Raw genomic sequence first — 26,545 nt, 5'->3', positions numbered from 1 at the left:
TTTATATAATGCTATATGCATCATCTATGACGTCATCCTATGTCATCCATCGAGTGGTGGGATTGGATTAGGGGATCATGTCTACATATAGGAAATACACGTGTTAGTCCCTCATTGGTGGTCTCTGTTCTGTAAGACACACCCTGAGCTACTTCTAATCACATGGATTAGGCTATTCATCATAGCAGAAAATGTGGCAGCAGACTAATACTTTGCAACATTGTATGTAAAAGTGCATGGCAGGATATTTTAATTGGTTGGCAACCCAAATCCAACCTTGTATATTCGGCTTGTTAGCAGCACATACATAGAAACGAAACCCAGGTGGTTGGAGATACGCCAGCTTTCCTTTTGTTTCCCAAATAGGCCACCCTCTCTCTGTCATGCCTGTGCCACTGGCGCACGCATTGGCAACCGTCATGGACGATATGGTACTCGTTTATCTTCATAATACTTTTTAAACAACCCCTATTCACATTTTGGTCATTAATTTCCATTTGTATGACATTGGTACTTTCCTATTTTCAGCTAACTACATGTACCATAATGCACCTTGCTTCAGCTATCAATTCATAGCCATTCACATTCGTCTGTATTGGAACCACAATCCCCAGAAGCCCTAGCAATCAGTGCTGCTTCCACCATCGCAGGACCAGAGAGGGAGGAGGCAGATTATCTTCAGGTGTGCTGTCCAGGTGCTGCCAATTAGCCTGCCTCAGTACAGGGCAGGGCTGCATTTTTTCAGCAGCTGCCTGCAGGAGCTCAGTCTCTTGCATCAAGAGTCTTCCCGGCCCCTTTTTGCCTTGTGACTCGAATTTGTATGCTGTTCCGGATGCTGCATTTTCCTGCTTTGATCCAGTGCTCTTTCGGGGCTGCCTGCCTTGCAGCCTGCTACACCCTGCTGCCTACAGCCCTAGCCTTCTGGGCTCCCTGTCTTGCACCCTGTTACACTCCGCTCATTCAGCCCTAGCCTTCTGGGCTCTCTGCCTTGCAGCCTGCTCTCTTCTGCTTTCAGCCCTGACCCTCTGGTCTCCCTGCCTCGACGCCCTGTTCCTTTGGGTTCGCTCCTTGCTGCCCTACTCCTCTGGGCTCTCTGTCTGCCACCTACTACAGCTCTCAGTCCTGCTCCTCTGGACTCTCTGCCTTGCAGCCTACTACAGTCCTCTGCAATCCACTACAGTTTTTCTGCACCTTGGGCCATCCGTTAATGCAGCCCTGCTTCCTTGTTTGCAGCCCCCCTATTTCCTGGCTGCTGCTCCCTTGCTCTCTTCCTTGTTTGCAACCCCTTGTTCTTGATCCCTGTCCTTCTCTTCCTTGAGTCCTCTGCCCTCCCCTTTAGTTTACCCATTTTTATTGTACTGTTTTTTCCTTCATTCCCTTCTGCTAGATTTCTCTTAGACTTCCTTTTCCCTGGTTATTTCTGTTCTTGTCTCCCTTGTGTCTTATGTTGATCCTTTGTACAGAGCTTGACTGTTGGTTTCCAGCAGGCAACCTCTGCCTCTTCCCTTGTCGCGTTTTCTGTGTTACAGACACCCACTGCTGTTGTTCCCATCTATGAGCAGACAGAGTGGGCCCCTGTAATAGTAATCTGTGCAGAAGGCTGGAGTTTCCAAAGGTCCGTGGAACACTCTTCCATTTCTGCATACACCCCAAGAGGGAATACAGTTTGTATCTTTTTATTTCCTGCCCCTTGCTGTTCACAACTAGAGTTGCCTACTTTTCTTTCTTGTTGAGTTCCCTGCTGTGTGTGTACTTATCTGTCACCTTACATCAGCACAGCCACCCAAACCCTACCTGGGGGCCCTGGGCCACACTTGACAGAGTGCCATCCTTGACACTCTCATTGGTAGGCCTCATGCCAGTGTCTTCTGTTTGAAGACTGACCTTGACAGTCTGCATTGTTTCGGGACATTGGAGAGAATGTAGGTACACTACTTTCTTAGCCCTAAGCTTAATGAATAGCCCATGTTTGCAAACTCTTCGTCACATGTTGCAAGACCGTGAAATCGTCCAAATTGACAGTGCTTTTGACCTTATTTGATCTAACTTTTGCTAGGTGCAGTTCTCTTTTTAGCCTTTCGAGGCTTGCTCACTCCATCTCATATTGACCCTATGCCTTTTAATCATCCAATATTTGGCATCAGTAAATGTTCTTGTTCCTCCGAATCTTTGGGAAATATGTCCTTGCAAATGGTCTGCTCATAGACTCCCTTTGTGCTTTTCCTTCACCTCTCAAAATAGTATCCTTGGTTCAAAGCCAATGCAATCCCCTATTTCGCAAGGAAAATAGCTTCTTCATCATTAAAACTCTGGGCTCGCATTTTGACGTAGTTGGGTTGATTGACATGAGCCATCGTCCATCTTGTTCTGATGGTAGTCCTAAACATTGAATATGTACCTCTCATAAGCAAGCTTCTATGTATTCTTTCTACCTTGCGTTTGAGCGTATTTACAGTAAATGACTAGTGAACATTTCATTCTTCTTTGTATTCGTAAATACTGCATCATGGAGTACATGTGTCTTTCATTGCTTTCGTTTTTCTCCCCTCCCCTTTTCGTTTTTCTCCCCTCTGCTGCCAGGCAGGACATGATGGTGGCACCTGCTGCTCCCCCTTTTGCCTGTTGTGATTCCTGTGGAAAGCTTCCCTAGGGCTTAGGCCCACCAGCAGCTCTGCTTGCTGATTGCTTGTGCCTGCCCAGACTGGAGGGCATGAGCTAACTCAATGCTACTCATTGTATCAGCCTCCTAAGGATTACAGTTATCAGGTACCTCCAGGATGCAAACTTGTGACCCACAGTTTGCACACAGGTCACAGTAGCAGGTCTGTCAGTGAAATAGGGAGCAGACATATTATTGTCAAATGAACTCCTGTGGATTTACCTAATTGTGGACAGCTGATAAATCAGGCTTCATATATTAGGAATGTAATTTTGTAGGGGGTCTCAAATTAAAAACAAAATGTGTTGCATTGCAATATAAACTGTTTTTTTAGATAGCACAAGTTCTTCCGGTTGGGTGGCCTCTTTGCACTACAAAAGTGATTGATGATTGGAAGACTTTGATTAATCATGACCACTAGCATGGCTCTGGGCAGCCCTGCACACCATGGTTTTTTATCCGTTCAGCCCCATTGCAGACGGGGACCTGACAGTTGAAAAACAATCTTAGTCCTGCCACCAATGTGTGGGATGTAAGTTTGCCAAAAGGATTGCTATCGGTTATCATTTAGAACCTTTAAAACCTTCTATCCATCACTTTTTAGTTGTGGTGGATAGCAAACTGTCAACAGGCTATAAACCGGTGTGTTGCCCCACAGGCATTAGCCTGTGATGTCACTTCCTGTAATGTTATGCCCTGTGAAGTCACTTCCCATGGGTCAAAAGATGTGCCATAAGGATAAGTGCCCTGTACCCTGTACCCAGTACATTTAAAAGTTGGCACCTCTGCATAGTGAACAATAGCTTCCCATAATACAGATTCTCTACTTTCTAGATTGAGTTGGTGATGTATAAAGAACAAGTTATATATTAAAGAAAACATTCCTGCATTCATTTATTGTGCCTGAAGCTGCCCTCGGATCTCCAGTGCATTGTGTTCAAGGAGGTACCCAGCCTCATAGTTGGACTTTACGTCTGCCCTTTACCCCCGTGTCACAAGGTTTGGCATTGTGTTCAAGGAGGTACCCAGCCTCATAGTTGGACTTTACGTCTGCCCTTTACCCCCGTGTCACAAGGTTTGGCATTGTGTTCAAGGAGGTACCCAGCCTCATAGTTGGACTTTACGTCTGCCCTTTACCCCCGTGTCACAAGGTTTGTCTGGACTGTCATGAAGCGGATCGATGAAAGCATATTTCGCCTCGCACATTTTTTTTTAAAAAAAATGCGTCACAGCAGACACACGGGCACAGCCTCCAGCGCGAGCATTCCCGAAAACTGATGCCATTGTGTCGTTCAGAGGCCTTTGATGAGTTACACTGTTTTCGTTCGTCAAGATGCCACCCTCCTGGCCTGCATTGCACGAGCCTGGCTCCGGGTTTCAGGTTTCGGCATTCCTGCTCACTGTACGCGACTGACTTTTCTTCCCCAGCACCTACAGTGGAACAACACACCCACGCGGCCTTTCCGGTGACAGCTGGATGAAGGAAGGTGGCATGACTGAAGCCGCCATAATCCCTCTCTGTCAGCGCGCCAGTCTTCCTCCCTATTTAAATAGTGACAACAACAAAATAAACCCACGCGGACAGATCCATCTGTGCTACCTTTGTCCTGCTTGTCAAGCTGGGGCTTAGCAGACAACTAGATGCCTGAACCGTTGCACTGAGTTATGGCCACTGCAGGCTCTGCTTTTAATATTAGATCCCTCCGCGCGGCCTGGTCGCTGTCCAAAATGAACTCTTGCCTGCTCTCTGGCGCGCACATGGCCACTTCCTGATATAGATCTCACGTTGACTTATTGCTTTCATTTGCCTCAATTGGCAGCCGTGCCCAAGGGGTCTCTCTCGGGAATGGAATACTGCAATATTAGGTAGGGCTCAGCAGGAAGTGCGCAGATGGACAGATTCGAATAGAGATGCAGCGGACAGACTGATGGGCTATTTACATTTTTCCAGTGCAATTGGGCTTCCAACCGAATTCATGTGTAAGAGTAAATTAGGCTGGGACTGAAGGAAGAAGGGCTTGTGTCACAATGCGGCTATTTGCCCTAACAATTGATCAAATGCAAGTAACACAAAATGTAGCCCCAACGCCTCTGTAAGTCCTGCTGAAGGCGCCCCACCCAAGTTCCTTGAAGAAGTACAGGCCACGCCAAACTCCCTGGCAGGCTCAGCCCACCATGCATGCACAATGCGATTGATTATCATGTCTAATGGGTGCGCCACACTAGGTGAAAGTGTCATGTTTTTAATGAAAACCTTTCACCTAGGGTATAAACAAGGGGGTGGCCCCGGGTACCCACATGTACCAGCTACCACAGTATGTGGCCAGTAAAATTATTATTTTCCCATATGCACATAGTAATTTTACTAGTGCTAGAGGCACCGGCAGCTTTCGGTGCCAAGGTGCGGGTGTCTCTCGAGCGGTTATTGGCATTGTAAAATCTTCAAGGTCAGTAACGGCAGATGAGTATTTTTAGTGGAGGCACCCGAATGCTTCTCAAAAATCAGTACGAGCGACAGATAGTAAAGTAGCTGGTCTCCCCAGAGAACTTTAAAAAAATGCGTTGACATAGCATCTACTAGATTTTTCATGTGTCACCTGGAGAACCAATTGTAAACGTTAAGGCGTTTTATTCAATTTTCTAAAAATGCAATGATCAACTTGCCACAAAAGCTCTTTATGTTAAACACTGTCATATAAATGAAGAATATCTAAGATGATAGAAAACAGTAAACAGAAGAGTCTATGGAAACAAGTAAAATGCTGACCAGATGCCCAAAGAATTCAGGAAAACATATTTGAAAACCATATTCAGATTTATAGTATGGACCAGCATGTGGTTACTTCCAGGCTACATTCCTTGGTTTCCCCAAAAGATGCACTTGTCTGTCTGGCCTAATCGTCTCTGTGCCTCACAACTCAAGAAGCAATTTTTGGCAATAATTGTGCTAATAACGTAATCCTGTTGGTCCTCTCCACAGCCTTTCACCTCCTCACCCTTCCTGCTCATGTAGAGTCAGCTGTGAGTATGGGCCTTGGTGCTCTCTTGGGTCGCCCCCTTCCTCTTGAATATCTCCCACTATTCCTATCGATGCCACTGTACCTAGGCTGTTCAGTCCCTTAATGGAAATAGTCTCCTGTCTTTCTTTTAAGCATTGACATAGGGACCTTTGCCTGTCTAATTCAGACTCACCTTCTACTTCGAGGGGACAGTGCCCACCTTCTTCTCAGACTGGATAATAACTCTCCCTTCACTGCTCATGCCGTCTCAAAATTCATGGAACCCTCCATTCCAAGATGCCATGCAGTTAAGCTGAGGCAGGACCTAAGCCGTTGTCCTCACCCTTCACGTTAAACATTGCAGTTAGTCGTCTGCCCCATCCTGTGTCCGTCCTCATTAGCCTTCATCTGAATTCAGAAGATGTTCATTCTGCTCTTTCACCACAAGCCAACCAAGCGATGAGCTCTTTCTTCTTGCACTGTTGCACTCTCAATAGGGCTGGAGTGGCCTATAGGGAACTCTGGAGATGTCCTGGTGGGCCTCTGCACCCTGGGCCTCTTTTGTGTGGTAGTTCCAAATGTTCCCATAGTCAAAGGTTTGGGCTTGCTGAAAATGTGTGATATGGGGCTACTTTGAAAATTATTTCTAGGGCCTCTTTTGGTTCCCAGTCCACCCCTGACTCTCAAGTTAGCCCTGGTTAACTTGATGCTCCTAAAAAATATTTCTGTTGTAAACGGCTTCATCTCCTGCAGTCTCAATTATGCTAACCATCTCTTGCTTGGCATTCTCTCTGTTCTCGCCTAGAAGCTCCACAGAATCCTAAACTCTCTGACCCGCCTACTTCACAGATTCCCTCCAGAGATGGTATCAAATCTCCCCCGCTTTGGCCTCTCTGCACTGCTTGATGTGGATATATGAATCCAATTGGAAGCCCCTCTTTATCGTTCATCAAACCTTACACCCTCAAAGCCCCCCCTTTCACATCCAAAGAAATGACTGACTACACTTTGCCGAGACGTCTTCCTCATTCACAGTATCTCACAGATTTTACAGAGCTGCAAGGCTTAGATTGGAAGCCGTGCTTTCTCCATCCTCTCTCCCTGCCTCCGGAACTTCCTCCCTCAGACTCTTCGGGCCTTCGGCAATCACCTTGCTTCAAGGCATGCTTTTTTGCCCAGTAACTCTCCTCTCTGCTGTATTCTCCCATCTGCCAGCTGGCACCAAGAGACCCCATTGATGCCTTACACTTTGTAAATGTGATTAATACATTATTATGATTATATGATTGTGGGAGAGTCCACGCACGTTAGTAAAAATTTTAAGAAATATCTGAATTTCAATGAAACCCATAAAGCTGCCATGTGACTTCTTTACCATAATGTTGGTGTGTGGGTACGTGGAAGGTAGGAGGAAAGGTTGGAAAGTTATTTTGGTGAAAGGTCCGTGCGACTTGGAAGAACGAAGGATCATGAAGGGAACCTGAGGTGACCATGTCTCTTTCCATGACGCCCTTCAGAATTATGACGCAGAGCATCTCCCTGAAGCATGCCAGTGACTCCCACTGGGAGGCATTGCATTATTTCACCATCTAATAGTTATCGGATGCTAAATCCTATCCCATGATTATTTGCTCTCATTACTTGCCTTTGTTTTCTGACCTGGCTCGCTGGCGTAAAAAGGATGTCTATGACATCAGCCTGTATTTAGCACCTGCCGAAAGCATGCATATTCCATTGGAGTTCATTTGAAATTCTTATAGCAAAGCATCATTTGCAGGCAACATTTACAAATAAGAGAAAAAGTGAACAGTCATATGATGTTTGCCTGCTTTCACTTTGCCTTGTAAATGTTGAAAATTGAATGCCCGGGATCCGGCACCACATGAGGTTCATTTTATAATGGGGTGTGTGTGGTAAACGAAGGCGTGAGTAGGAGAAGTAATGCTTTGTTGCCTTCGTTCACCGCTTCAGCCCATTTTCATTTGTTTTCTTTGGGAATAATGGATATGAAGTGGAATTAAGCCAGGCGCCCTGCTTCCCTTCTCTCTTTTGGAAGTGTACTTTGTTTTACGTCTGTATGAGATGTTCATGCGGGTATAAAATGAATGGGCTCCTATGGAATCTGTCTTTGTTTAGCACCTGCTAAAAGCAAGCGGGTTCCACCCATTGGCAGATTCCATCTGGAGAGCGTAATTACAGATGGCGCAGGGGAAACTGCAGACTAAAGGCGATTTTGCGTTGTGTTACTCTTCACTTTGGCACAGCGCCTTACACAAGTAGAACATTGCATGCAGGGGGGTCCCACAGCACGTAATTGTTGACCTTTACGGCATTTGTATTTTATATAAAGTGACCCCCTTTGAATCATTTGTGCTACATTGTTTGTAAACCTCCTTTCACTGCATTTCTGACACAGCACTGGTCCCTAAAAAATCCCTTCTGCCTGTTTCTTGCACATGCCTCTGGCAAAAGACCAATAGAAAACGAACAACTCTGAGGAGAAATTAAGCGTTCACTTGTCTCGTTTAAACTGCATCAGGAGTAGTTTTGCTTCTCAAACGTTAGACTGATTTCATTCGTTCTGTTCTATTTCAGGAGTTCCCAATTTACTGATGAATGAATCGCTGCAGAACAGAGCAGCCACTTTGGAGCCCCATTTCATCAATCAGCCAAGTGGCGCCCCTGTCAGGAGAGCGGAGAACAGGCAAGAGCTGCCCACTAAACCGGACCTGGTGGCAGAAATCATAGTGTCAGGTACGGCACCGTTTCCCAGGTGCATATTTGTCCCGGTCCCTATTTGAGAACCTTTTCAATGTAAGCCCTTTCCCAACACAATTGTGATGGTATGTGTGCTGTGATGGTCAAGATTATCTTCAATCTGTGTGTTTTTATATTACTCCCAAACATTGGCGGATTGTGACTTTTGAAAGTGATGGAGTTTAAATGTTCTTCACTATTTTAGCATGAGCAGCAGCCGCAGCAACATTCGGAGGAGGGAAACATTAGAGGAGGCTCTCAACCGAATAAACGGCCTCATTACAAACTTGCCGGTATCCTGCGGTAAACCCACCAGGATACCGGCAAAGGCTGTTACTGTTTCCGGCCCTCGGGACTCCATGAGGTGATTTGCTGGTAATGAGGGCTTTGTTTGCCGGTAGGGCGCCTGCCTTACCTCTAGCTTTTAGCTGGAGGTAAGCCAAGGTGCTCCACTGGCAAAGCCATAGTTGGGCGGTCCGGTAAAGTTCCGGTATCCTCTGATACTGGCAGTTTTTTACGAGACCGTCCGACTCGGATTGAGCCCCAAAATCTTTATAAAAATTGCTCATCATCAGAATGCACTTTATTTTAATGCCCCAGTACTGTGCCATTTTGGCTCTTGCTATCAATGTCTTCCCAATGTGGCTCACACAGCTCAGTTCTGCCCCAAAGCCCCTACGTTTGTGCTACACACGCCAAGACACGCAGACACCCACACACATAGGTGTACACTTCTTTTAATGTCTCCTTTTTACATACAGGTGCCTCAACTCCTTGCTGGTGCATCCTGGCTCTTTAATCAGAGGTGGCCTGCCCATAATGGGAACAGTGAACTCTCACACACCTGTTTAATCTGACGTTCGTCTGCTGGCCATATGTCCTCGCCTCTGTGTGGCACCTGCTCTTCTTTCTCTGCTGTTGGGGTGCATCTGAATAGGACCACAGTGCCTGGGTCATGATGTTTGTGATTTCCAAACAGGTGTGGTCAAACAGAAGCCTCTGCTGCATGCTCAATTTTCCAGTTTGTCATCATTATTATTATTAGGGTATTTATTGAGGGCTGACCTAGCTTCAGGAAGCAATGGAACACTTGACAAGTCATTGGATGAATGACACATCGAGGGAAGCGGAGATACAAGAGAGGGTGGAGCTAACAGTGGGTGAGGGGGAGGTCAGGCAATTTAGCAGCAAGTGATCTACAATCAGCGGATCTGTGTCTTTTAATTTGGGGTGTACCAAATAATAGATCTAAGTATTCGGCCGAATACCAAATAGTTGGCCAAGTATTCGGCCGGGGCCGAATACCGAGCCAAATAGTTGCCTTTTTAATAAATAAAATTATGTAGGCGCTATATAAACTTAATAAATACAAATACAAAAACACTTCGCAAATTAAAAACACACTTTAAAATAGCATTCAAACATTAAAGGGGTGATTACATCAGTTAGCACCCTACTGACTGCTGTAGATCCATTGGTGTATTTAAAAAATAATTATCAGAAGCGGACAATGCCCCACAGTGGACATTCATTTGTGGTCACATTCCACTTGGGTAAGGCTATCCCTCGAACAGTCGACATGTGGCTATTCACATTTATAGCTTTACATAGTTTTTAGAAAACACACACACAAGCAAAAGGGCTCTGAGGTTACTGCGGTTCTGGTAAAAGCAGAAGGCGAGCCCCTGAGACAGACATATTGGGGGTAGATCGTGTGTGCTGGCAGCGGGTTGTTTGCTCATTACCCAGTTCTCATAATTCACAGAGCAGAGGAGTTCTTGGGAAAACAGGGGAACATTCCTGCAACATGCCCTACACCCCAACGGCTGTGCAAACAAGGCAGGTTCAGAACAGGCTGGGTCACATCAGACCCCTCCCTCCTCCCAGCATGACCTTACATTGCAGTAGGATTTCTCCCGTCCCAGTGTTCCCAAAACAATTCACTTCCTTCCACCCCAAACCCCCCATGCAACTGTAAACAAAGCAACCGAGCAGGCAGCGGTGCTGAAAACATGGGTGCCCCTCACCCTCTAGTCACTGGGCTGCGATCATCCACCCAGATACACACATCAATGGCTTGCCACTGGGCCCATTGCGCCACTGTTACCTCTGCTGGCAAGGATACTTGCAAAGCCATGCACAGTTTTGCACTCTTTTGGAGCCTTGGAGTGCGTCATTGTGCTCCTCGCCAGCCCCCCACCAGCAGACACTGTACGGTTTCAGAGGCTCCACAGGAAACTGCCATCTGAAGGTGTCCGACTGCTTCCTTGATGAGGTTCCCAGACAGCAGCAACTCATTGAAGGCCTCCGTGGTGCCCGCAATTTGCCCTGCTTGTCCCCCTTTGTTTATAAGTGTGCGCTCTCACTTCCGTGGGATTGTGCAAGATTAAGTGCTGGATTATGCAAATGATCACACGCTGACAGAATCAATGACAGTTCTCTAGAAATCCTTTCATAGCGGCTGGCCCCTGTCACAGTGTACACCTCTGCCTTTTAGCAGTAGACTGACATCAGCTTGTATGTGGGCAAAGCCCCCGGCACAATCCCAGGTGCGATGCTGCTCAAACCCAGGCACAATCCCAGGCGCAATGCTGCTCAAACTCCGAGGCTAGAGTCTATTTGCTTATACTGGCGGCCACCATAAAGATCAATATTTCAAAGAACATTGAGAGACAAGATGTCTCCCAATGCTCCTTTAAATATTGCTGTGGATGGTGACTCCCAGTATAAGCAAATACAGAATAACACTGGTGTGGGGAGGTGATCAGTCCAGCAAGGTTAATGGAGCAGTGAGAGCAGTAATGCCTGAGGTCAGAAGGGATGAAATAAGGGTGCCAGTGGATGATTGGCAGTGCCAGCATTTGTATCCTGACTATGGAGCCTGGCTGTAAATATTAATGTGATTTATGTTTATGTTTATTAGGTTTATATAGCGCTTTAATCCGAAGACTGGAGATAATGGACATACACATGGCCTCTTATAAGTAAGGCACAAGTTTAGAAATGGTTCACCTAAAAGTTGTCCTCTCCTTGGCATTGTACAGGCACGAATGGCCAGAGTAGTTTCAATAATGCAGTACTACCATCAATCCCCACACACGCATCGGTGCAGCCTGTCCACTGCTGCCTCCTCTGGTCCATTGCCCCTATTAGTCTGAACTTCTTGAGTGGGTGGGGTCTCCACTTCACCCCCTATCTTTGGCCGCATCTCTCTTTGGTGTTTCACCCATTCGCCAACCAATGCGTACCCTGCCATCTTCACCCGTTGTATTGCTCTCCCCCAAAGTGCACGGAACAATCATAAATCACCAATGCAATTACATACAGAGCAAATACTTTGAGCGTAGACAGATGCAATAACTCACAGCCACGCACTCTGAGAAGATAATCAGCTCTTATACGGCTATTTATTCAAAGCTCAGAAATACATAGAAATAACTCACAAAAATAATATGGACATAAATCACAGAAGAAATAAAGAATTCAAAAGGAAATACATCACCGTGAGCCTAACAAAATTCCTCATCTCGCCCAGAAACGGCTGGAAGACCACGGGAACAGCCAGGCCGAGAGTACCACAGCTCACAGGAAGGCCGGACATAAGCGTCCTTCTCCGGCTGAAGTCTCACCTGACCACTTCCGGGCTTCCGCATATATACACACTCCACAAAGGGGAGTCAATTCTCGAACCTTCTGGAAATTGCACTTGCGCAGTTGAGGAACAGCCGTCAGTTGCCAGCTGGGTCAATCGAGAGCTCCCCCCAAGAAGCACAGTGCCTCCCTTCTCTAAAAACACGCTCCACGGAGAACAGCAAACCATAACAACGTTAGCTTTCCCAGCAGAACTGTCCTTTACCGCATACCAGGTTTGGAAAGCATGCTTTTCTCGGCATGGTTTTCTGGTTTTTTTTCGGCACCGTGAATCTTACACTCAGCAAAATGTGTGCAGCGTTTCACCGTGGTATGAAGTAAATATCCATCATGGCTCCGAGCGCTCCCAGAATACATTGCGCACCAGTGCCATTTTAGATCAAGCATAACAATTCCACCCTTGGATATTTACCTTCCATACCCTGGTGGCACAGGAACCGGTCTCTGAAACCTACGAAATAATAAAAATGCAAGCAAAAATGTAACGTAGTGTACCCCCAATATCAGGTATCCATGAAAATAACCAATCCCACCAATTTCTATTATGATCTTGAGACACTTGAGAAATGAGTTCCCTCAAACCTCGAATATGACTTTCAATAGATCGTGAATGGTCACTTAAGTTGAAACAACACATACCTTCAAATGCATTACACCCTAAATTATGTTTTAGCAATAGATAATCTACAGCAGCTCTGTTCTGTAAAGTTGCTTTTCTAATAACTTGACTATCAAGGAGTAATTCTTCTAAAGCTTGTGAAGTATGATTAAGACTTTTGACTACTAAACATGCTAATTTCATCAAAGATTTATAACCTCCAGCAGCTAAACCCCAAACTCCCACCAATGAAAGGGTTAATGCTAGAACCTCAGCTTCGGATAACAAATGTACATGTGAATCACAGTCAGGAGATAGACATACAGATTCGAAAGTTGACCTTTTACCTGGAGTTATCGCTGGGTGTAAAGTAAACATCATTAGTCCTAATCGAGTTAAAGCACATGGACCTCCAGAAATGTTAGCAGGAATATAAGTGTATGTAATGTTACCACATGAAAAGAGCCACCCTGTTGGAAGTTTCACATGATTCAAGTGACTAGCAGTTATCACTGTATGATTGCAGGACATAGTGTTATTAACACTGGTGCATTTGCGTGATACTTGAGAACATAGTCGCCTCTCGAACATCGTATAATTGCGCTGATTGGTCAACTCTATTTGGCAGCATTTGCCAATTTCTTGTGCCTTGCAGGTCATAACATAACATACATCACCTTGAGTTATATTGTAAGTAATAACACGTGTCAAATTTCTCCATTTACGGTCGGTCTCTTGGCAGAACCGACAGTATTCGTAAACTGAAAAAGATTGTCTAATATCTGAGTCTTGAACTAAAGAATCGTTGTGTGTGACGCCGAAGATATGCTTTAAAACCGGAACAGGCGTTGGCACTGCTACTAAACACGTAGTCAATAAAGCTTCAGCATTAGGCACATCAGTAAGACAAAAGTGTGATATGTTCAGTACTTGCTGTGCCAGATAAATCCACATATTCTCTTCTTGGGTAATCATAGGAGAGTGTTTTCGCCTTCCTACGATCGCGTCTGGCACGACTGGCATCAAGGTTGTTTTCACCGCCTCCTGATGTGTTTGTCGCATTTCACGAATCCATGTCTTCTGTCTGGCTGGCTTTTCGGCACTGGCATAAGGCTGCTTGGGGACAACATTATTCATCACTATCAGTATCCCCTTGATCACTGGCACAGATGTGACATTTTTCATTGGTAGCAGCAGACTGTTTAACTCGCCCAAATGGAGTCCATTTAGTGCCACAGTTACACCAACCAGACACAGGATCTACAAAGCAAACCCAGACAAGAGATATCAGTGTTGCACATCACTCTCTCAGGTAACATTTGTCTGCGTGTACATATTGCCATTTCTTTCTACCAGGCTCCATAAGTAAAACTACTTGATCTTTGTCTGATGCAATGACATCTGCGGGCACTGGTGGGCCACTTGGCTTTTCCACCCACACCTTTGCACCCGGTAACATACTGTCTGAAGAACCAAAACCGCGGTCCCCACAGGTAGTTAACACTGTAGGAGGCTCCCGCTTCTTAATCATGGACTATTTAATGGGAATGACTATCAATTGGGCCACTCGATCACCCTTGTGGATTGACAACAATTGATCCCCACTATTCATTAGGATGACTTTAATCTTGCCCTGGTAATCAGCATCAATTACCCCTCCCAACACATGAACTCCCTTTAATGCTAGGCCAGATCTAGGGGCAATCCATCCCATATGCTCTGGGGGAATCTGTACTCCAATTCCTGTTTCAATTACAACTATTCCTCTTGGATCTAATCTGATTTCTTCATTGGAATGCAAGTCTACCCCTGCTGACTTTGGAGTTGCTCGATAGGTAGCTAAAGAACCTGGAGTAATTTCCCAGTATAATAGTGTTTCTCTGACTGAATTGGGTTGAACCTGCAAAGTAGGAGTCATTAATCGCATCAAAGGAGTTTCATGTTCATATACAGGCCTATTGTTTAATACTTGCACCGCATCAAACACATGATCACGCCAGCCTGCCAAACTGCCATCTCCAGATTTGCGCAACTGTTCTTTCAATAACCCATTCATGCGTTCAATTAACCCTGCATCAGCTGAATGGTAGGGGATGTGGTACACCCACTCAATGCTCTTTTCCTGACAAAATTCCTGGATTAGTTTGCCTTTGAAATGTGACCCATTGTCACTTTGAATTTGCAAAGGCACTCCATAATGTAATATGATCTGATCTAACAACCTGATGGTATTCAGTTGGGTGTCATGTTTGCATGGCAAAACCATCAAATATCCCAAGTCTGTATCCACAATAGTGCATGCATACTGACAACCTCTGCTGATTGGCATGGGACCGATATAATCAATTTGCCAAATTTGACCTGGTAATTTTCCTCTTCTTAATGTGCCTCGAACAATTTGGGGTATAGGTCTATGTAATTGGTGTTGGCACACGGGACATTGCAAAATGATTGTTTTCACTATTTCTAAAGGAAGACCAATTCCTCGAGCTTGTGCCCACCTGATAGTAGCCTTTTCTCCAAGGTGCCCACATTTCTGATGGGCCCATTTGGCCAAACCCTCCAAATCGTCTTCCTGAGCCTCTGCATCCACTGATGAAATCTTGGTGTGTTTGTCTGCAACAGAATTAAACCAACGTTCTGGGCAATGCTGCATAGGCATCCACAAGCGAGGCAGGGTAACTGCTGTTACCATCGGCAGCTGGGAGAGGGGCAGCCCCAACCTCCCCGCGCCTGCTCCTCTCCTCCCCCCAGCTACCGAGACACGCAGTCTCGGCAGCACAAAAGCCATGGAAGGGTAAGGTGCGAACAGTCATCGCACCCTTCCTCCAAACAGCAAGGTGCTAAGCGCCATAAGGAAAACAACTGTCAGTCAGGGCCCAGGTTCAAAAGATCTGCCCCCACTAGGGGGTCAGACAGTCGGCTATCCGGCCGGGGGATGCGACAACAGCAGCCCCCACCACATACACAACAAAGACCCAGGGCCTCCCTGGGTCCTATAAATGAGAGCAGCATGCTCAGAGTAAAACAGAGTAATCTGTTTGTGGACCCTGAACGGGGACCCACGCAAACAGGAGGTTCACTGTTTACTCAGTGTCTTCCAAATCTTCTTGCTTCTTTAGCAAATCTTTGAAGTTCGCTGTACATCGCAGTGTCTTTTTCCTTCCTGAACATTGTACTGTTCAAAGCAATTGCAATGCAGCCTTAACGAAGGAAGATGTTACAACCGAACGGCAGCGCGGACGCTGTCAACTTCAACATTTTCGGCATAGAAGGAAAAGCGAGCGGCAAGCGTGTCCAAAACAAAACAAACAAAGACGCGTGCTGCGGAATCATCCCTAAAACCAGTGCGAACGAAGGAGAGAGTGGTACTCGAACAGCACGGCGCGGACGGCTTCCGATTCAACAACTTACAGGTGAGCCACCGCTCTGGGGCTGCGAAGGAGGAAAAATAGACATTTATGTCCGGAAGAGATACATTTTATTACAGTGTACCGGAAACCCCGCGTTATAAGGCAGGCAGGGCAAGATAACACAAGCCAGTTTTAAACTCGGGCAGAGTCACAAGCCAGCTTGGTAGCACGGAGAGCCGGGAGCTCGTCTTTTCTTGACAGCCACGCAGAGCTGGCGAACACAGTTTCAAGCTCGGCGGGCCCAAACACTGCAGATTTAAAATCATTTCTGTAATATTGCAGGGTGACCTCACAAGCGAAACCAATTAATTAAATCCAGTAAATCAAGTCGGGGGCTGCCCAATTTTCTGAACCCCGTCAAGAAGGCACCAGTCAACAGTTACCCAACACGGCAACAAATAGAACAGGCGCAGAGAACTCACCGATAACAACAGTTTAACCCCTTGATAAAACCTTTTTCCTTTTCCTATAGCAGGCATAGACGAACATGGGGCCCAAACGGAAAGCACGGGTACCCCCAACACCGGTGCAGAAGCCCAAATCACCACAATTGCTAGCAGCCATTGAAGCAGCAGAGCACTACGGATTGGCATGAAAAACATGTACAGCCTAACCAGGGAAGGAATTACCAGCCCACCCAGCCAGGAGGAGGTTTCTGCACCATTAAAAAGGAGAAAAATATTCGAAGGCACCAGAAAAGGTTCCAAAAAATTGTCAAAACTATGTGAGAATGTAGCGGAATTACAGCAACTAATGGTAGAAATAAGTGGGAAACAGACACCGCCCACAAGGGAATCTGGGGCCTCAAACCCTACCATCGCAATAGAACCTACAATAACGGTTGCCAACCCACCCGTAACACTACCTACAGCAATCCCGCCACAACAAATACAGCAGTTGCCAATAGCGCCCACAGCTATAAATACAACAGCCTCCACAACTCCAGCAACAGATTCAGAACGTGCCCTAAAAGCATGGGCAACCCCAGGCACAGACAACACGGGCGCGACAGGGAAACCCGGCAGCAATACAACTGACAGTGTAACAATCTGTAATGCACAATTAGACCAAAAAATGAAATCTTTTCAAACAGAGATATTAAATAGATACAAAAGATGCCTGGCATGGAACATTGATAACACAATCAAAGAAGCCATATGGGCCAAAGAATTTATAGAAATCTTTTCCCTAATAGAAGCCCAGCGCAAGGGGAAAGACGCTTTCAGAGATCCCAAAAAAATAGAAGAAAAAGCTATTGCCAGAAACGCCCAGGTCGAACAAAACTGGGACAACTGGTTACAGGCCTTTGCCATCTTAGCAAAAATGTATGAAGAAAAATTCCCCATGGATGGTAGGAAGATCTCGGCATACGTTGATAAAATAAGGGAAGTAAAAGTAACACAGAGGGGGAAGACATGGCTTGCATACGACATCAGATTTAGGAGGAGCATGTCAGAAAGGCTGGCCATTGAGTGGGATGAAGTCCAGAACGATTTATACAGCCTCAACGCCAAACCTCCCCAGGAAGAAGATACCATGCATTCTTCTTCCAAAAATAGCAAAAATTCGCAAGTAAGCAAAGCCCATTACAATGATAAATCCAAAAAAGGGGAGCAGCCCTTTCAGAGGAACCAGCCTTGGGCGGCTAAAAATAATGCCCACAGACAGAACAAACAGCAGGCTGTCAAATCCAACATCCCATGCAGAAACTTTGGGAAAAACCAGTGTACATGGGGCAAAGAATGCAAACACGCCTGCACAAACTGCAATGGCGACCATGCAGCAAGCAACTGCACCAGACTACCAGCCAAGAAAGAATGATATCCCAATTTTAGGACCAGGTCAAACACCCATCAATCCGGGCAATTTTAGGGACGCCCTAAACAGCTACCCAGACAAGGAAACCAGAGGGTTACTATGGCAGGGTTTCACCAAAGGTTTTTTCATCCCATTTAAGGGCACAGGGTCACAATACATCCCGATGAACCTAAAGTCAGCCAGGGACAACCCCCAGATAGTAGAAACCAAAATCAAGAAAGAACTGCAACTGGGCAGGGTAGCAGGTCCCTGGGACGTCATGCCTTTAAAGGACTATTTAATATCTCCACTAGGCCTGTTCCCCAAAAAAGAACCCGGGAAAATGAGACTAATCCATCACCTCTCCTACCCAAAGGGCCAGTCTTTAAACAACGGCATCTCACACACAGAATCCGCTGTATCTTACACGCATTTCCAAGAGGCGGTAAGGCTCATACAAGAGTGCGGCAGAAACGCCTTGATGGCTAAACTGGACATCAAATCTGCTTTCAGACTACTGCCAGTCCACCCAGAGTCACAGCAGTGGCTAGGTTTCACTTTTAACAACAAATTCTACGTAGATAGATGCCTTCCCATGGGGTGCGGAGTATCCTGTGCACTATTTGAGCAATTCAGTTCCTTTTTTCAATGGGCTTTCCTAAAGCAGAGACCAGGGACAAAAATAGTGCATTACCTAGACGATTTCATGGTCATAGGGCCACCAAACTCCGAGGAATGCGGCCGGGCTTTAGCAAAACTTGTGCACATGGCCGCACAGTGGGGAGTTCCCCTAGCGAGGGAAAAAACCACCAAACCAGACACAAACATAATTTTTCTGGGCATCGAAATAGACTCAGCAAAGGGGCTCTGCAGAATCCCCAAAACAAAAATATCAGAACTCCTGGCTAAAATACAAAACCTGATAACGAGAGAAAAGGGGACTGTAAAGGAAATACAATCCTTAGCCGGCAGCCTCAATTTCGCATCCAAAATAATACCTCAAGGAAGGATATTTTCCAGAAGCCTGGAGTTCAAAATCAAATCACTCACCAAACCACACTTGCATATCCGGCTAGGCAGAGAGGTGAAACAAGACCTGGAAACATGGGGAAAATTCCTCAGAGATTTCAACGGGTCTTTACTTTGGCGAACGCCTTTAAATACCCGGTCAAACAGGGTCCTATACACCGACGCAGCTTGGAGCAAAGGGTTTGGAGCCATACTAGACTCTGAATGGGTGGCAGGACACTGGCCCAATTCATGGCAAGCAGCAGGGTGGACAAGAAACATCACCCTTCTAGAAATATTCCCCATCTGGCTAACATTACACATCTGGGGCAGGCGACTAGCGAATACGGAACTTTTGATCTGGTGCGATAACATGGCTGTAGTGGGCTCCATAAACAGAAGGTCTACGAAATGCCCTTTAGTACTAAAAGTATTACGAGCCATTACAACAGTCACACTACAAGTAAACGTTGTACTCAAAGTGAAGCACATTTCAGGGGCAGATAATAACATTGCTGATGCCTTATCTCGTTTCCAGTGGACAAGATTCCGAGAGCTAGCGCCGCACGGCCAAGAACAGATGACACCAATACCAGCAGACTGCTGGGCAATAATGGGAAGACAAGAATAACGGCATCAACGCCAACGCCAGAGAGCACAGGCCGGGATGCCCAACGAAAACCAGGCACCTCTAAAACGGGTGCCAACAACACTTCGGCATCAGCGCCAGCACCAGAGAGTGCAGGCCGGGATGACCAATACAAAGCAGGCACCTCTAAAACGGGTGCCAATAACACATTGGCATCAACGCCAGCACCAGAGAGTGCAGGCCGGGATGACCAATACAAAGCAGGCACCTCTAAAAGGGGTGCCAGCAACACATTGGCATCAACGCCAGCGCCAGAGAGCCCAGGCCGGGATGCCCAACAAAAATCAGGCACATCAACAACGGGTGCCAACAACCCCACAGGCTTCCTAACGGTGATGGCAGAGAGGGCGGTGGCAAGCACCACTACAACACAGTACAGTAAGTGTTTGCAAACAGTATTTAAGGCCACAGGTGTAAACCACGTAGAACTAATAACGATTAAAGATATAGAAGTATTTTTAAAATGGGCCCGGGAACAACGTTTCAAAAGGGATTGGGCTAAAAGACACCTGGTGGCAATTTCATACTTTACAAAAATACGGGGCGATTCAGACCCCTCCCAGACCGTCCTCATCTCTCATGCAATGAATGGATGGGGCAGAATAGAGGGTCCGCAAGTGGACACCCGCCGACCCCTTGATTTCGGCAAACTGGTGCAGATAGCAAGCCATTTGGAAGCCATATGTTGGCACCCATACGAGATAATGTTATTTAAAACAGCCTTTTTCCTAGCCTACTTCGGGGTTTTCCGGGTAGGAGAACTCATCGCTTCCAGCACCAAGGCCACAAACGGCCTGGGCGTCATGGAAATCAGGGTGAGACAGGAGAGTGTTAACATAGAAATGCAACAGTCGAAAACGGGTGCAAAAAGAACCATCAATATTTGTTGCATCGATGAGGCAACAAACTGCCCGGTTTGCATCACCAACCTCTATTACGCACAACGACCCAAAGTAGGGGGGAGTTTTTTAATCCACAAGGATGCATCGGCCCTAAGCCGCTACCAATTTAAAGGAGTGCTGATAAAAGCAATCAGCAGAACAGGGTGGGATCCCAAACATTTTGGCACTCATTCCTTCAGGATAGGTGCCGCCACCGCAGCATGGCAAGGAGGTTTAGCACCGCAACTACTGAAAAACATAGGGGGATGGAAGTCAGACTGTTATAAAAGATATATCAGACCAAAATTGATATAGCCATCCGCCCTAAAATGTTCTTTCTTTTCCCCACCTCCCACCACCACAGAAACAACAGGCGAATCGAGGACCACACTCCGATCAGCATGGATAGTTGGCCACTTCATTTTCAGGACAGGCAGATGGGCAGAAGAGACCAAAGAAGGGCCACCTTTCAGAAACACCATTACTTCATGGTGGGGATACAGAGGCCTACGCTGGGCTGACGTCCACGAAACACTAGCAGAACTGGTGGCATACAGGGACGCCCCAGAATTCCTGATCATCCATCTAGGGGGCAACAACCTAGTCAACACAGCTAGACGCATCCTATGCGAAGAAATCTGCTCCTTCCTAGCAGGCATTTCGCACAACTGGAGGGGTACTGAAATATACTTCTCAGCCATTTTACCAAGAAAGAAATAGCTAGGGGCCAACTGCTACGAATCTATAGACATATCCAGAAGAAAACTGAACAAGCGATAGAGAGATTCTGTATAACAAGAGGACTGGGTTTCATAAAACACCCAGCCATTACACTAGGCAACCCAGACCTTTTTCTCCATGACGGCACCCATCTGTCTAGCCAGGGCATGGAGCATTTCTTTCGGGAAATCAATCAACACTTGTTCCCAGGGGCTGTCTCTTGTGCATACCCTTGGGGCAACATGGTCAGCCGGCAACCTGCCCGTGTGTGGCGGCACGGGTCCGAGGGGTAACATCAGGACCCGGTGCCCAAAAGTATGATACCATCATGATATGTGATACTGTTATTGCCATAACCCATATCTGTACAATAAAATCCTACGGCCTTTTATTGCCAACACTTGATACAAGTTGTGAGCCTATCATTAATGGGTGAGGGTTTGGGGTTCGGCCATTACTAATGCATGCATATGGGTTCAGCAGTTATGGGCAGTGCAGCATGGGCATCCCACAAGCGAGGCAGGGTAACTGCTGTTACCATCGGCAACTGGGAGAGGGGCAGCCCCAACCTCCCCGCGCCTGCTCCTCTCCTCCCCCAGCTACCGAGACACGCAGTCTCGGCAGCACAAAAGCCACGGAAGAGTAAGGTGCGAACAGTCATCGCACCCTTCCTCCAATCAGCAAGGTGCTAAGTGCCATAAGGAAAACAACCGTCAGGCAGGGCCCAGGTTCAAAAGATCTGCCCCCACCAGGGGGTCATACAGTCGGCTATCCAACCGGGGGCTGCGAAAACAGCAGCCCCCACCACATACACAACAAAGACCCAGGGCCTCCCTGGGTCCTATAAATGAGAGCAGCATGCTCAGATTAAACACAATCTGTTTGTGGACCCTGAACGGGGACCCAAGCAAACAGGAGGTTCACTGTATACTCAGTGTCTTCCAAATCTTCTTGCTTCTTTACCACAGAACCCGCCCACCCTACAAAAAGGGGAGAAGAACAAAAAGAAGTACAGGGCACCTTACGGTGCCCACAACAAGTCGTGGGACACAAGAAGGCGGCACGGGTCCGAGGGAGTAACCTCAGGACCCGGTGCCCAAAAGCATGATACCATCATGATATGTGATACTGTTATTGCCATAACCCATATCTGTACAATAAAATCCTACGGCCTATTATTGCCAACACTTGATACAAGTTGTGAGCCTATCATTTTGGGTGAGGGTTTGGGGTTCGGCCATTACTAATGCATGCATATGGGTTCAGCATTTATAATGAATCTGTGGCACAATGCGCGTCCATATGATATACAGTGACTTCACTTTGTAATAGCATTTCTGCAATATCTTGCCACAGTTCTTTTCCCCACAACTCTTTTGAATGAATCTTCCATCCATTCTTTTGCCAAGTTGGCAACCACACTGCCAATCCATTCGCCACTGACCAGGAATCTGTGTACACATAACATTGACCAGGAGTCTCTTGTTTCAATGTTTGGTAAACTGCGTAGAGTTCTGCGAACTGACTGCTCTTCCCTTTCCCTGTCGTTGTCAACATCTTTTTTGTTTTGGGATTGTACGACACTGGTTTCAGAATCGCTCAGTTCCCACGTATCGCGCTGAACCATCCGTGAACCAAGCATGCTCTGTTTGCTCTACGGTCAAATCGCTGTAAGGGACTCCCCATTTCACGGGAGACTCACGTTTTTCAGACAATTCCGGTGGTATGTAATCTGAGGACGGTATATTGGCTACTTGCTCATGTAATTTTGCCACTCCACCCTTTCCTGATTTGGCTCTGTCTTGAATATACCATTTCCACTTAATTATGCTGGCTTCTTGAGCATGTCCAATTCGATGCGTTTTTAGGAGTGCTCAGTACCCATTGCATAATTGGTATTTCTGGTCTCATAAATACATCATGGCCCACCGTCATCTGCTCGGTATCAACAAGAGCCCAATAACACGCAAGCAATTGCGTCTCAAATGGAGTGTACGAGTTACCAGCATCAGGCAACTTACGACTCCAAAATCCCAATGGCACACGTTTCCTGTCTTGTTTCTGCCACACACTCCAGTTAGCATAATTGTCTTGTACAGACACATTTAATTCCACTTCTCCTTCCTTCAAGGCCATAAATCAAGCACCTGCTGCACGGTGTCTTTCGCCATCTCAAAAGCTTTTTGCTGCTCTTCCCCCCCACTGAAACTCGTATTTCTTTTGTGTCACTTTATATAGGGGGGGCAATATCTGCCCTAAATGAGGAATGTGCTGTCTCCAAAACCCAAACAGTCCTATAAACTGCTGAGCTTGCTTTTTGTTCATTGGAGTGGTGAATTCAAGTATTTTCTGACGGGCTCCATTTCTCGATGCCCATGATGCCACTGAATCCCTAGAAATATCACTGTTTCATCTGGACCTTGAATTTTACTTGGATTAATCTCCCACCCTTCCTTGTTCAATCCTTCCATAAGGACATCTAACTGGCTTTGCACACTGTGCTCATCCTTGCCTTGGATCAAAATATCATCAATGTAATGAGAGATTTGTATGTCAGGTTTACACGGTATCTTGTCTAAGTGCTCTGCCACCAGCCGGTGACAGATCGTCGGGCTGTGTATGTACCCCATATGTAGCCTCGTGAAAGTGTACTGACGTCCACTCCACGAAAATGCAAACTGTTCTTGACACACATCAGCAATTGGCATGGAGAAAAATGAATTAGCTAAATCGATCACTGCATACCAAGTCCGCTCAAACATTTGGACATTTTCAATCAATGTAATAGCATCTGGGACTGCGGGCACTAAGGGAGGAGTGTGTTTATTGAACTCCCTGTAATCCACCGTCATCCTCCACGACCCATCTACCAATAGGGCGTAATACACCCGCCTCCACGTATTCTTTGATGGTGTCTGAAATGTCCTTGTGCCCCCCAGGAATGCGGTATTGTTTCTTTGGTACCCGCTTGGTTGCCACTGGCACTTGTACTGGGTGCATCTTCAATTTGCCTATGGTAATGGGTGTACAAATTAATGCGCTCACCCCAAACTGGTACGTTTTACCACCAAGTCCCAAGGTTAACCCTTCCAAAATGTCAAAGCCAATTATATATTCAGGTATCGGGACAATTAACACTTGGTATTTCTGCCTATTCAAATTGCCTATTTTCACCTCCACTCTCGTTTGTACTGCGGGGGGTCTCCTTTCCGCCTAGACCTGTAATAGTAAACTGTTTGCCTTTAAATCATGTTGGATTACCATGAATCAAAGAGGCCTCCGCCCCGGTGTCTATCAATGCTCGCACCCCTTGTATATTTCCTGGCCCCCAACAAATCTTAACATCAACATGAGGCCGCCTATCCACTTTTATGCGGGCAGACGCTGCCGGAGCTTGGCCGAAGCCCTAGTCAAACTTCAAATGAGTGTAACTCGACTCCGCCTCTAGCATCGCACTCACCACTTTTCTCAAATCAGCATATGTTGGCTGGTATGGGGAAGGTGTCCCCATAGACTCTTCATCTTGTTCTTCTGCAGGGGGAGCAGAAGGTGAGGTGTCCCCCTGTGGCGTGGTGACTACAGCTGTGACCCCTGAGGTCTTCCTTGCTACCCCTGTGGTCTCCGTTTGTTGCCCCTAAAAAAAAAGAAAACCTTTTCCTTTCTTCTTTTTTTTTAAATGGTGACTCCTGGGCTGTGGCCAGCACCATGTGGCTCTTTGTTTCTGGAGTGGCTGGATATGTTGAGCAGGCCTCTTAAAAAAACAGGGGGTTCCACAAGTGTAACAATCCAGGGGGTGAGTGACTGATTTAGTCTGTTTTTAAACACCTCAAATTCACAATGCAGACAAAAACGTTCAAAAATCATTTAGAGTAGAATAGGCATCCATTTCGGACTATGTATTTTGCTTTTTCTGCCGTTGTCTCCGTTACGATCATGACAAGACATTCCATCTCTGTGTCCTCGGTCACTTGACAAAATCCTTGTGCCTAAAACCTTGTGTACAGTGTATACATGTTTGACCCTAGCCCATTAAGTGGCCCTTGATTTCATTGTGCCACAAGTAATTCTTTGTTGTAATGTGTCTATCTTTCCTATCTCCTGGCATGCTGTTCAGGATGTTTGTTTGCATTTATTAGGTAACGAGTGCCCAGAGTGCGGCATCCCGTGTGAGTGTGCTGCTTTCCCTGTGCTATTCTAAATTATTTAATACACACTTATGAACCCTCCCAATGGTATGCATTTTGCCAACCTCTGAAGCCTGAAAAGTAGATCCACGCAGGCTTGACATGTGGCCAACTTTGCATCAGACCTGCAGAGGAACTGGCCTGCTGTTAAATCTCAGTTACCAGTTTAATGGTATCCACTACATAGTGCAATTTGCTTTCTGACTTTGACAACATTCAGAGCTATAGCTGGTAAGATAGCTCAGTGAGTTGCAGGTTGCAGGTCCGAATTCTGGCAAGGCCAACCCAGCCTTTCATCCTTCTGAGGTCGATAAATGAGTACCAACACATGTTGGGTGATACTGTATGTGTATTTGTTCTATATAAAGCACTTAAGTGTAACTGCTATATAATAACACATCATTATTATTTAGCCTGGACATCTGCTTGCATTCACAGTAATTTGGTAATATGGGTCTATACACACTGATATTAACGATACATATGGAGATCCATTCTTGTATGACATGTATATCACATTACAGTGAAATCGTAACAATATTTTTTGTAGTGTACATAGGAATAATGCTATGTGATGCCATGTCCTGTTTAGTCAAGGGGTGAAAGGTCATGTTCCATTGCTTCCCGTGATGTCAGTTCAGCGTGGGGTCAAATTGCATCACAGCCTGTGATATCACCAGAGGTCAAGGATCGTGTGATGTCACTTCCGCAACCTCTGGCATTTTGGTGAAATGTCATCACTGCTTACAGCTTGTAAGACAAATGAGAAACTGTGTACCATATGTTCCATGTTTTAAGAGGTAGGCCTAAGTTGTCCACCTGATAAAGTGCAGCCAAAAACAATCCTAGCTCCTATATAAGTGTATATATAGATGTTTCCCTTAACCAATCCGGATCCTTGATAGGTTTTTCACTATTGCCACGCAGTATGATGTCACTCTGACGCATTATTGAGTATAAGAATTGTATTTTTCGTGGAGATCATTGAGAGACTGAGCGTCTGTCTGTTGATGTTCGTTGTAACCTCCCTGTTTTAGATAATTGTTAATAAAACAGTAACTTGCCATCTTCTTGAGTTTGTCCGGTTATTTGGACTTTGGAATTATTCTGTTGTAATCCCATCCATTATATTTGCACGTTCCAAAGGGCCATAAACTCAGCATTGATATGTTTGGTCATGATCCGCTCAGCTTCCAAATGCACACCCAACGTTTTAACATGTTTCAGGA

General features: G+C 46.1%; 1 protein-coding gene across 3 annotated transcripts in view; it reads left to right on the top strand.

Annotated features, from left to right (window-relative positions):
* Nucleotides 1–26,545, top strand: part of EGF (epidermal growth factor) — a 775,649-nt gene that overhangs the window by 506,010 nt on the left and 243,094 nt on the right. For all 3 annotated transcript variants that reach the window (XM_069630734.1, XM_069630733.1, XM_069630732.1), the window contains one exon: nucleotides 8,254–8,412. In XM_069630734.1, the coding sequence (XP_069486835.1) occupies nucleotides 8,254–8,412 (159 nt within the window). The remainder of the gene's footprint in view (nucleotides 1–8,253; nucleotides 8,413–26,545) is intronic.

The sequence above is a fragment of the Ambystoma mexicanum genome, chromosome 6q, assembly GCF_040938575.1.
Source record: "Ambystoma mexicanum isolate Mex_15411 chromosome 6q, UKY_AmexF1_1, whole genome shotgun sequence".
NCBI classification, from domain to species: domain Eukaryota; kingdom Metazoa; phylum Chordata; class Amphibia; order Caudata; family Ambystomatidae; genus Ambystoma; species Ambystoma mexicanum.
The sequence above is the reverse complement of the archived record's forward strand: the minus strand, read 5'-3'. Positions and strand labels throughout refer to the sequence as shown.